Below are 12,665 nucleotides of genomic sequence, written 5' to 3'. Positions count from 1 at the left end.
GTGTCATGAACTATGAACCAAAGGCTGAGGGGCCCCCAGCTGGATCAGGCCCTCTGAACAGGTGAGACAGTTGATTGGCTTGATCAGTTTGGGAGGCATCTAGGCAGTGTGACCAAGTCCTGTGCTCATTGCATGAGTTGGCTGTTTGAAACCTGCAGCTTATGCAGGGACACTTGGCTCAGTCTGGGAGGAGAGGACTGGACCTGCCTGGACTGAGTCTACCAGGTTGATCGCAGTCCTCGGGGGGAGGGGGGGAGGGCTTTGCCCTGGAGGAGGTGGGAATGGGGGGTGGGTGGGGGGAGAACAGGGGAACCCGTGGCTGATATGTAGAACTGAATGGTATTATAAAATAAAATAAAAGGGAAAAAAATTGTTGTGTGTCAAACTCAGTGCAAAAAGAATCTGACAAAAAATGTCGGTGTAAGAAAATAAGCCATAAATATATCACTATAATTTTTGTGTAAATATAAAACAAAATAACCATATCTAAGTATACATACAAAATAGAAGTAAACATACTTATTACAGTGGTCACCAATGACCAGAAAAGGAAGGTTACATTAATCTAATCTAGAGGAGAAACACAGAGGACCTCAGTATTTTGGATTACACTTACTTTGTTAATTTTATACTGTCTGTCTATACTATTGATAAACTACTCTTGTCTCTTTGGAATTTTATTTGAAGTGAAACTATACAATCTAGAACTGGGCACTGTGATGCACAGCTTCAAACTTAGCATGTGGAAGGTAAAGATATCTGTGAGGCCAGCCTGGTTTATAGAGTGAGTTCCAGGAAAGCCAGAGCTACATTGTGAAACCTATCCCACCCCACCCTCTCCAAAAAAGAGACATGACAAACACGCAAACCCTCCAGTAGAATCTAAAAATAAGTATCAATAGACTTACTCATCAGAGAACATGAAGTCATTTTCTATGTCAATTCCATACTAATCATATGTATGCATACATATACACCTAAGTCTAATATTTCCCCTGACATTGATTTCTTGATTGAGTTTACAAGCTGGCAGAACAAGCCTGTTGGGTGTTGATGATTTATGTGCTTCGTGGTGCCCAGATAAGAACTGGAACCAGAACTTATTTCCTGATTATGTGGAATGCCCTACAAGAAACCCAAACCCCAGTCATGAACCCCTAGTTAAGAATTTCTGTTTTAGAGGAATTACAGAAAATATAGCTGTTTCCAATCATTAAAGCACAAAGTTATAAAACCTTTAAATATTTCCTTACTTTTTTGTTTGAGTCTTCTTCTGAATTAGGATCCTTCTCTGATGATGGTAAGTGAACTACACACTGAATAAGTTGTAAAACTAGTGCTGTAACCATCTGAATATACATAGGTTCTCCATCCACATCACTACTATTTAACCTTTAATGAAGAAGAAACAATTTAAATCGGAGTATGAAAATAGTTACATTTTATGTTTCATTACCACCTGAACGTTTCAATATGCTTTCTTTACCATACATTAGTGCTCTATGACAGTGTTAAGTACACTTTTTAAAAATCAGTCTGAAAAAAAACCCATCAACTAATGCCTACTCATGAGGAAAAACAGTATTTAATATAAAAATTTTCTATTTTTTATACATTGCAGATAAAAACTTAAAACAAATAATTATTGAATAAATTAGAACAATAAAAGTCTGCGGTTTCCAAATGCACACCTGCTGAGTAGGGTAGTTAACTGGTACTAAAATCACCTCCATGGACGTGTGTGTCTGTGTCTAACAGTGTCTCACTCTATAGTACAGGCTGATCTAGAACCTGCAATATAGAACTTACTAGCTTTTAACTTGCAGTGATCTTCCTAGCTGTGCCTCCCAGAGGCTGGGGTTATAGACATGCACTACCACATGGCCCCAGTCAACTTACAACAAAAGAAATAAATTTTGTATATGTGCACATGCTATTGTGGACATGGCATGCAGAGGACAACTTTCAGGGAATCAATTCTCTCCTTCCAACATGTGGGGTTTCAGGGTTTGAACTCAGGTTATCAAGCTTAGTTGCAAGAGCCTTTATCCACTGAGGTATCTTGTTAATTCTCAACTCTTAATTATCTGTGCTAAAGTATGAGGTCTGAGACACTGATTATATAAGATCAATTTCCAAGTGTTTGCTTCTACAGATATTGTAGAAGTGTACGAATTCATTTGTATGTTGATCACTTTTCCTCAGTTGAACAGATGTTTATCAATGCACACAGTTCAAAATATATAAAGATAAAAATAATTATTTTACAGAATTAACCCCAAAATAACCCTCTATACTAGGTCAATGCATTTAATCACCAGGAACAATATAAATGACAATGATGATTACAGGCAATAAAGTTGATTACAGCAGTAAATTTATAAATGTCCTTAGTGAATAAATAGTATTTAATCTGTTTATTCTGTTTGATTACCTCTTTAGAGAAATCATTTATTTTTATTTTTATGTGTATTGGTATTGGTGCTTTGACTGAATGTACATCTGTGTACTGCGTGCATGCCTGGTGTTCATGGAGGTTTTTGTAAAACATTGTATGGGTGTTTTGTGTGCATGTATATCTGTGTACCATGTGCATGGCTGGTGCCTGCAGAGGCTAGATGAGAGTGTTGGATCCCCTGGAGTGAGAGTTACAGATGGTTGTGAACTGCCATGTGGGTGATGGGAATCAAATGTGGAATCCCTCTCTGGAAAAGTAGCCAATGCTATTTATTGATAAGCCATCACTCTGGCCCTTCTAGATTGTTTTTAAAGCCATCTTTCAGCTTTCTAAAATATTATTGAATAGTTTAACACGGTCTAAAAGATTAAGTCTAACTTTCTTATCATAGTTCATAAAATCCTTTTAAAACTGTCTCAAGTCTTTTGAACCACAATTGTTATGCTTTTCATGTAGCCTATTTTGACCTCTAGTGCTTAGCAACAGTTTTGGTTGTTGCAAATACAAGGAGAGATTTCTACTGGGTTAGGAATGCTCCTAAGCATAATGTAAAGCACAGCACAGTCCTGGACATGAAAGCATTAACTGGTCCAAATGTTAATAGTGTTCAAACTGCCAGGGGTCTTTTTACTTCAGGACTAATGAATTTCTTTAAGTCCCCCAAATATGCTATATTATCTCACATATCCAAGCTATCTATATAGTACTTGAAGTACTTCTTTCACAAAACCATTAAAAAAATAAAACCAGACAGAAGTGGTAAAGAGTAAATACATGACAGTTACAACATAACAAGGTTCTTCATTGTACTTAAATTTTACTATAGTTACCTGAAATTCCTTAAACTTCTCTTGCTAGTTGGTAATCTTGCAAGTGAAGTAAAAATTTCTTCCAAAATTAACTGCCTATGCTTTTCATATCTTGAGAATACCTGTTTAGTAATTATAAAATTACAAATTAAACTTATTATGGCAGAAAACAAAATAAAAGTAGTATCATGAAATAAGGACAATATATTGTCTGAAGAGAAAATGGAGTATGTTTTTTAACATGTTAAACAGTAATGATCTAAAGAAATGTATTCAGATTTTGTTATTAATTACCAAAGTGAGGGAGTATAAAGTTTTGTTTAGAGGGATATGATACTTTGGGTAGAGAAGTAAGACAAGATTTAAGATTTTAAGTTATTCTGGTTTTTACCATTATATTAAAAAGTTTTTTAAATTCAAGAAAAACATAATCAATGAAATTAAATCCTCAGTTAATGAACTCTAATAGTACTAAAATAATCCTTATTATAAAATAAATCCAATGGAAAACAGGAAAAAAAAATAAATATAATGTCATAATTTTTGGAAGGCTGGACCAAAAAGATGAAAGTCTTATTTCATTAGTGGGTAACTGAAATTACAAATTGATTATACTTACTGCAGTGACTAACTTAATAGCACACAACTGTAGTTCACTGACGTTTTCCACAAAAAATGGTGTTATTCCCATTGATGAAACCTGAAAATTCAAGATGAATTATTTAGAATGTCTCTAGTTGACTTCAGTACACTGTACCTTACTATACTCTACTTGGAAACACCCAGAGGCACTTTCCTTTCTGTGACCCAGGTCGCATGCCTTTCCTTCTAGGGAACTCCTCAGTTTTTGCTAACGAATAATAGCTTCATAGCTGCCATTTCTCTAGTCTCTACATTTTAGATTGAACACCAGGGAAATTAAAGCAACAAAGCCATTTTGTTTTCATGGATGAAAATATCCAACTTCTTAAAAATTAACATATTTTTCATAGAAATTAGAGTTTGGAATTTATGTAGCATTCTTTTCTCTTCAACTCCAGTTCTTCCTTTAAAATGCTGCTGACTATTCTTCAATTTACACATAAGACACTCGGAACAGGTAAGTTGAACACTGTGCTGGTATTACTACTGAGTGAATAAGATTATACTAGACTAAGATTTTGTTGTGCCTAGAAATTTACAAAATGCTTTAAAAAACAACAAAAACAAAAAACAACTTACCTGAAGAATCGTTGTGTCTGTAAGAAGCTGTATCTCAAGCAATTCTGATAAGCTGCTAACAATGTCACAAACTTTGTTATAAAGCATTACTATTACTCTCTGCTTATGAGTAGAACATTTAGCCCGCTTGGCCTTTGAACTTAATAACCCTCCTAAAATAAAAGAGAATTCAAGATAAGAAAAATATTAACTTTTAATATTCTTCCATGGAGGTTACCAGCACTATCTTCTAAATTAAGAGAACACGAACATTTCAGGGTGCTACATAAGAATACAGTGCAGCAACTAAAGATGAGTGTTAGTTAACAGGAAATTACTCCTCAGTGGTACTGTACTGGGACATTCTTGTATGGTACACACAGTGGCTACTATACTCAACTTTCTTTTTTTCCCTCTCATTCAAACAGGACAGTAAGATTATATTTCTTCTTTAAATTACTTGGCATTATCCACAATAAGTAAGCAAATGAACTGTATGCACATTGAACTACTGATCATATAATGCAGGTTATGGAGCTACGACAATATATAGTTTAAATCAACTCATTTTGCAGGTAAGTATTATTTTGAGCTAAATCAGAAGGAACCCAAAACTATTACTATCTGGGATTTTCTCTAACTAGAAAAAATTACTTCAATTATAAATAAATACCGGTTGAGTAAAGTTTTCCAGATTTTGGAAAACTCGCATAGCTTTTTTACCACTTGAACATCCCTAATCTAAAAATCACAAATAACCCCCAACCCAAAGCATTTTGCATTTCATAGCAGTCCTTAAAAAGTTTTAAAGATTTACATTGAATTTATGTGTACATATGTATATGCTATGTGTTTGGGAGCCCACAGTGTCAGAAGAGGGTGTTGGATCCCATGGAGCTGGAGTTACAGGGGCTGTGAGTTGCCAAGTGTGGGTCCTGGGAACCAAATTTAGGTTCTCTAGAACAGAAAGCACTCTTAACTGCTGAGCCACTTGTCTAGCCCCTCAAAGAGGTTTTAGGTTTCAAAACATTTTGGATTTCAGAGTAATGGGTGTTTAATCTATAGATGCTAATGTAATGTAACAGCTATTGAAGGTTTTTATATTCTAGCCAAATATAAAAATCAAAGTCAATATTTATTATAATGTACATAAGCTATTAATTTAGGGGCCCATTAAAAATCACTGTATTCTGATTTACCCAGCACTGAAAATTTACAATGGAGAATCTGGTAGTGTGGAACAAAACAAAACAAAACAAAACAAAACAAACAAACAAACAAACAAACAAAAACCAAACTATCAGTATAAAAGGGCAAACTAACCTCCATGTGGATCTAATCTGTAAACAGGGTCATACTGGGGATAGAGTGTATTCTGTAAGTGAAATTTAGTATACTGTATAACTCTTTCAATTACATCTTCAATGTATACAGCTTTTGGCATGTTAGGAGATGTCATAATGTTGATAGTTGTAAGACAGGCATCTGCTGATTTTGTAACTCTCTCCATAATAAGGTCTCTCCACAATCTCTCTTCTTCTTCAGTATCATTATTCTATAAAACAGATCATTGTTAATAAAGTGGGGATAAAATACCTATAGTTCACAATATAAAAAAACAAGGATATATGATATTCAGTGGTGGGAGGAACAATCTGAAATAGTATCTAGAACTTTTTTAGACTATTCTAAAAGAGTATCTGGAATAAAGTACAAATAATGATATCACTTTAGCTAAAATTAAAACAATGTTTTCTGAGATAAGATCTCACTCTGTAGCCCATGCTGGCCTAGAGTTTTCCAGGCTGGTCCTGAATTTGCAGTAGTCCACCTGCCTCTGTCTCCTGAGTGCTAGGATTATATACATGCACCACCATGCCCAATTTAGGCCAGATTTTTTGTTGTTGTTTTTTTTTGAGACACAGGGTTTCTCTGTGTAGTTTTGGTGCCTGTCCTGGATCTCGCTCTGTAAACCAGGCTGGCCTCGAACTCACAGAGATCTGACGCCTGGCTCTGCCTCACAAGTGCTGGGATTAAAGGTGTGTGCCACCACCGCCCAAGAAGGGCGGATTTTTTATTCAGTATCTTTGTATTCTGTTTTTGCTGCTGTTTCAGCATTTTCAAAAACTTTTTTTCCTATCACACCACTAGATGATATTCCAATGACAAAGTCAGTCACCTTTATCTTTTGTATGTTTCATCTAGATCTAAGATTTTAACTTAAACTATACTGAACATAAACTGATTTTGTGACTTGGGTATAAACACAATAGTTAAACTACATGAGAACAAAGGAATAATTAACAAGTGAAGAGCTTTTATTACAAAGTAGTAAAACTTTACTGATTTAATTATTTCTAAATATCTGTTTTTGTTTGTATCTTGCTTGGAGACAAGGTCTCACTATGTATCCACGGCAGGCCTGAAATTTGCTATGCAGTGTGGGCTGGCTTTGACCTGCCCCCGAGTACTAGGATTACAGACATGAGCCACTATACCTAGCTAAGTATCTGTTTTTTAAGCACTATTTTTGAAACATATTGAAAAGTAAATATACACAGAGCTAGTGGTATAGTACTATGATAGAAATGTGTACTTGGTTCAATCTCCAGGACTCCCCTCTTCCATCTGCAAATTAAAGGTAAAAGCTGGGGTTGGCAATGCTTGCCTTTAATTCTAGCCCTTGGTAAGTTAAAACAGGAGGACAGTGTGTTTAAAGCAAGTCTGGGTTCCACAGCAAGTTCGAGTCCTGTCTGGGTTATATACCAAGCTTCAAAAGTGATGTCTCAAAAACATCGGACTAGAGCTATGCAGAGTACTTATGACCTAACATTTTCTAAAATGGATAATTTAACAACTGACATAAGTCTTTCTTTTACTTTATACATTAAAATTAGGATGGAGTGCTTTTATGCTTACTGTTAGAGTGTAAATCCTATCACATTCTTCTTGTTACATGAAACACAAACTTTATATTATAGGATTACTTCTGAGCTTCACGTATGCGATTTATGCTCTGACACTGAGCTACACTGCAATCCTAGAACTTATCCTCCATGGTATTCATTAAAATTTCTTGGTGAAGAGTCTAAGGAACTTGTAAACTTAACCATGGAATACACTGGCACCTTAGGTTTTGCTAAGCTTGTGTTCTCACTCTTCCCTCTCTCCACACACCTTGATTCAAAAACTGGTTAAAGATGCAGCTCAGGGGGTAGCGTTTATCTATTACACACAGGTACTAGTTCAATACCCAATACTAATCACACATACTCTCTATCAAACAGAAACTCCAAATAAGATTCCCTCCTTTAACTAGTTAAAAAAGAGGGCACTAAATATAGATCCAATGAGAAATGGTAGGACATGATTGCAATCCCATCACTCAGTGGGTGATCCAGGGGAATGGAAAGTTGAAGGCCAACCTGGGTTCTATGAGTCTCTTGTTTAAAAAACACCATTACCATCAACAACAAAGTCAGTCTGTATAGAATATATTTAATAATCCAGAGTACCATATTACTTCTCTATGGATTTTTATTTCATGTAGATCACGTAGAAATCCTGTACATTCGATAACATGTTTCTCATGAGATAAAACTCGGTGCATGTATTAAAGACAGACATATATGTATATAGTATGTGTTCATACAAATGAGAGGAATACATACATACATATATATATTACTAAATAAGTAGTTATTGCTACATGAGGATATTTTTTTTTTTAATGTTTTAGAAATTTTCAATAATAAATATGCTACTCTTGTAATCGGGCCTGTTTTAAAGACAGAATGTCCTCACACAGCCAAGACCAGCCTGGAACTCGGAATTCTCTTGCTTCAGACTCCTAACTGATGATCCAGTACTTTATTGTTCCCCTTTATAACAAGTCTTTTTTTCCCCTCCCTAGACAGGTTTCTCTGTGTAACAGCCCTGGCTGTCCTGGAACCTACTCTGTAGACCAGGCTGACCTTGAACTCACACAGATCTGCCTGCCTCTGCCTCCTGAGTGCTGGGATTAAAGGCGAGCGTCACCATCGCTGGCATGGCAGGTCTTTTTTGCATGTGTGTATACACGTTTGGCGTGTGTGTGTGTGTGTGTGTGTGTGTGTGTGTGTGTGTGTGTGTATGCCTGCCTGTGTTTCTAGAGGCCTTAAGTTGACACCTTTCTTGATCCTTCTCCATTTACTTCTATGAAACAAGGCCTTTTGCTGAATCCCAATCTTTCCAAATCTAGACAGTTTCATTTGCCAGCTTACTAGGAAGGCCACTCTCCTCCCTCAAGAGGGGAGATTACAGGCAGCCAGCATCTGCCTGGCTTTTATGCTGATTCTGGGGTCAGCACTCTGGTTGTCAAGCTCCTGGGGCAGGTACTTTATCTACTAAGCCATCTCCCAGCCCTATTTGTCCTCCTACACTTAATTGACAATTCATGTTAATATCACTAAAAGTGCAATTCTATTAGAAATGTTAATAAATGTAGCTATAGTAATATGTGGTAACAAACTCAAATGAAATCTAGAATCTGCTTAGTAAGTAAAAGTTATTTATGAAAAAAACATTTATATCTTAATGTGCTATAGTTAGCTTTAACTGCCAACTTCAAAGAGCCTAGAAACACCTGAGCATAAAGTCTCAATTGAGTAACTGTCTTTACCACGTTGGTTAATAGTCATGTTAGTGAGGGATGGTCTTGAATATGAACTGATGGAGGAAGACCGAGCCCACTGTGGGCGTACCATCCCTAGACAGGTGGTCCTCGGCTGTATATGAAAGGCAGCTATGCAAGAGCCTGTGAGCATGTCAGTAAGCAGTGTTCCTCCACGGCTCCTGCCTTAGGTTCCTGCCTGACTTCCTTCAGTGATGACGGACTGTGACCTGAAGTATATATATATGTAAGGTGGTTTTGGTCAGAGTATTTTTATCAGACCAACATAATGAAAACCAAGACATTTAACAATACCAGGGATAAAATTAGTACACAGGTCTTAAACTTACATGATTTAACAAAGTGGAAAGCTTTGATCCATCCTGAATATTCTTCTCCAATATATTTAGAACTTTCACAGTTTTGTCAGTTGAAAGCTAAAAGAAAATATAAGTTGTTTTATCACTCATTGGTAAAAGTTTCAAATTACTCAAGAAACAATCTAAATATTTATTTTCTTTAGGCAATGGAAGATATAACATTATCACTCTTTTAAATAATAGTAGAAAAAAACTTTCTTCTTTAGACCTTCTACTCAATTCTGACTTAAAAGAATTAATTACCTCTTTTAAAGACAGAGAATTGAACCCAGAATGAGCACACATGCCTGTGCGTGGCTCATAGCTCAACTCATACCACTTATCTAGGCAAGATTCTGATGGCTTTGCCTCTATTATTTCACAGTGATAATCAGCATGAACATGAAAACACACATAAAAATTAAAAATTTCATCCATGATATAATTATCATTCAGTGCCACATGTTATCTAGCAGGCTTTGAAAATTCAACACAGGAAAAAAAATTTTGAATACTAAGCATGAAATTTTGAGTGAAAAAGTTAGGAATGTGAAGTCAAGTTGTTTTACTTAGGAATTTGTTACTTATGTTTTATTCACTGAACAGTATTTCTTTAAGGTTTCTAGCATGCTGGTAGGACATACACACAAATAGCCAGGAAAGCCAAATAGATCCAGCAAGTAAGTAGAGTTAAGTCTAGTTTGATTACTGATGCTGGATTACAGAGGATTGTTCCTAGGTATACTACCATAGATTATCTTGGAATACTAAAACAGAGGCTATTTGACAACATGTCTATATTTAGTGAATAGTTAGTCAATATAGTTAGTGAATAGTTAGTGAATTTGCCTTCTGAAAGAGAAATCTCAGCTGCATATACTTACTGAATTTATAAAATAAAATGACTAAGATTAGCATTGGTATCTCAAAAATGTTGAAATAGTCTTACATACAAAATGAATCAGTATCTCTTTAACTATATATAATATTATCAATACAAACTAGAAGTCCATTAATTCTTTCTTTAGATTCATTTATTTTTTATTTTATGTATTTCAGTAATATAAAAGGGGGCACTGGAGTCGCTGAAACTGGAATAACAGATGGCTCACCTGCCATGTAGGTGGTGGAACTGAGCACAGGTCCTCTGCAGGAGCAGTGAGTGCTCTTAACCATTGAGCCATCTCTCCACCCCACCCCTACATTTTAATTAATTTATTTTTTAAAAGTCAGTTTCGTGGCACATTGATTACTTAGAATGTAGGCAATATCTGAACTGCAAAAATATATAGTTGAGATTGAGTTCAATCCCAGGCCCCAAAAGTAGAAGAAGAGAACCAGCTCCTGCAAGCTGCCCTCTGCCATCCGACACTCATGCCAAGAGTATAAGGACTTCCCCGACCACACATAAATATCCAAATATATAAATGTAATTTAAAAATTAAAAACCAAACCAAACAACCACCAAAATATTTTCCAGGTCATGTTAAAATTATGAAATTGGAAAACTAAGTAAATAGGCTTAAGGTGTTAGAATCATTTCCAAAGTGAAGATAATCTTTTATTAACTCCTATTAGTCTAGAAGGATAAGCCACGTAAACCAGGAAACTTCAGACTAGAGTAATCACTCTGTCCTAGAGACTGGTTAGAAGAAGGGGGGGACTCGAGCTGCACACTAGTTAGGCAGCAGAAGTCAGTGGCCGATGATAATGTAACGGAAGGGCACTTCTCGATGCTGCAGTTCCTGTTTGAAGTAAGCGTCACACCAGAAATAATCTGCTATCCATTAGCGGAACGAGACACCTTACTAACTCGGAGCCCCACGGAGCTCCCGGGAAAGAAGACTGACCAAAGCCTACGCAATGAGGCTGTAAATGTAACAGCAGTTAACCAAACACTGCTACATTCTATCAGCACCAGAAGTGATGCTACTCTTTTATAACCCTAGGGGACTAAAGCAACACCAGACAAGTTTAGTGTATTTCTACACTGAATAATGAAAATATGTGAGAAAGTGAAAAGTCAGAGCCCATGCTCTGTCAAAGCACACATAAGTTTAGAACAATCTATACACCTTTTACCAAGAGCTTTTCCTATCACATAATTCATTTAGACTCTTAGATGACAATCGTGAGTTTTCTTTTGGTATGTACTTAACCTTGTAATCTGTCTGAAAACTTTAAAGTAATTTCACATGCCATGTATGAGGAAAATCTGAAAGTTTTACTTTGCTGAGATACCTTGTCCATTATACCCATGGCTTTAATTTTAGCAGATTCACTCCCAAGTTCATTAAGCTGATGTTTTCCTAACAGCAGTTCCTGAGGAATTTCATCATCATCGCCTGAAAAACCAAATCAACCAAAATTAGTTATGTAAAAGAAATATTTAAAAATGATAAGTTAATAAGCTTTTAAAGTAAAAATTTGATCACATATATAAAAAACCTCAGCAGTTTAAGAGAGCTCTGTAAACCCCATATAAGCCATAACCAAAGAGAGCAAGGGTGAAATCAGAGTTCTACAAAGAGAAGACAGGTAGTGATCCTGTCTTTACTACGGTAGATACAGTGTTGACACTTGTCAATCATGTTCTCTGCTCAGAAAGTTGACTTGGATGAACTAAATCAATACAATCCAATGCCCTCTGGCTTCTGTGTCGGTTCAGCCAGTAGGGTACCCTGTTAAAGGATCAGAGGAGAGTGAGATCAGGCTATTTATATCTTTTCCTTCAAGGCTTCCTCCACTGTCCTCATCCAAAAAGTACTGCTTCTCTTATGGCAGGATATAATTTTTTCCTATTGAGTGAATTTTGGAGAATTCTCCTTATTTAATTTGTCTTTTGGGTAAAGAGGTAATAAAAGCTCCACAGCTATTAATCCCGGGTTCTGGCACTATCTTGCCCAATATTTGTAATACTTATACCTCTTAAAAGTACTTTAAAAATAGTCAATGCACCTTTGAAGGTATCTCATATCAAACGTATTGTGATCTGTAGAGCTTTCACATAAACATTAGTGAAGGTGGTATATGATACCTAAAAGTAGGTCGATCACTACATTCTTTTTTTTTCCTTTTAGTTTTTTGAGTCAGGGTTTGTCTAGGTAGCCTTGACTGTCCTAGAACTTGCTCTGTAGATCAGGCTGGCCTCTACCTCAGAGATCTGCCTGCCTCTGTGTAGCATGAAT

General features: G+C 36.1%; 1 protein-coding gene across 2 annotated transcripts in view; it reads right to left on the bottom strand.

The window, feature by feature from the left end:
* Nipbl (NIPBL cohesin loading factor) overlaps positions 1-12,665 on the bottom strand; it is a 174,280-nt gene that overhangs the window by 44,588 nt on the left and 117,027 nt on the right. For both annotated transcript variants that reach the window (XM_028875607.2, XM_028875609.2), the window contains exons 15-21: positions 11,719-11,822; positions 9,469-9,555; positions 5,791-6,022; positions 4,489-4,640; positions 3,887-3,967; positions 3,289-3,389; positions 1,254-1,392 (exon numbers count right to left, since the gene is read on the bottom strand). In XM_028875607.2, the coding sequence (XP_028731440.1) occupies positions 1,254-1,392; positions 3,289-3,389; positions 3,887-3,967; positions 4,489-4,640; positions 5,791-6,022; positions 9,469-9,555; positions 11,719-11,822 (896 nt within the window). The remainder of the gene's footprint in view (positions 1-1,253; positions 1,393-3,288; positions 3,390-3,886; positions 3,968-4,488; positions 4,641-5,790; positions 6,023-9,468; positions 9,556-11,718; positions 11,823-12,665) is intronic.

This window comes from Peromyscus leucopus, chromosome 11 (assembly GCF_004664715.2).
Source record: "Peromyscus leucopus breed LL Stock chromosome 11, UCI_PerLeu_2.1, whole genome shotgun sequence".
Lineage (NCBI taxonomy): Eukaryota > Metazoa > Chordata > Mammalia > Rodentia > Cricetidae > Peromyscus > Peromyscus leucopus.
The sequence above is the reverse complement of the archived record's forward strand: the minus strand, read 5'-3'. Positions and strand labels throughout refer to the sequence as shown.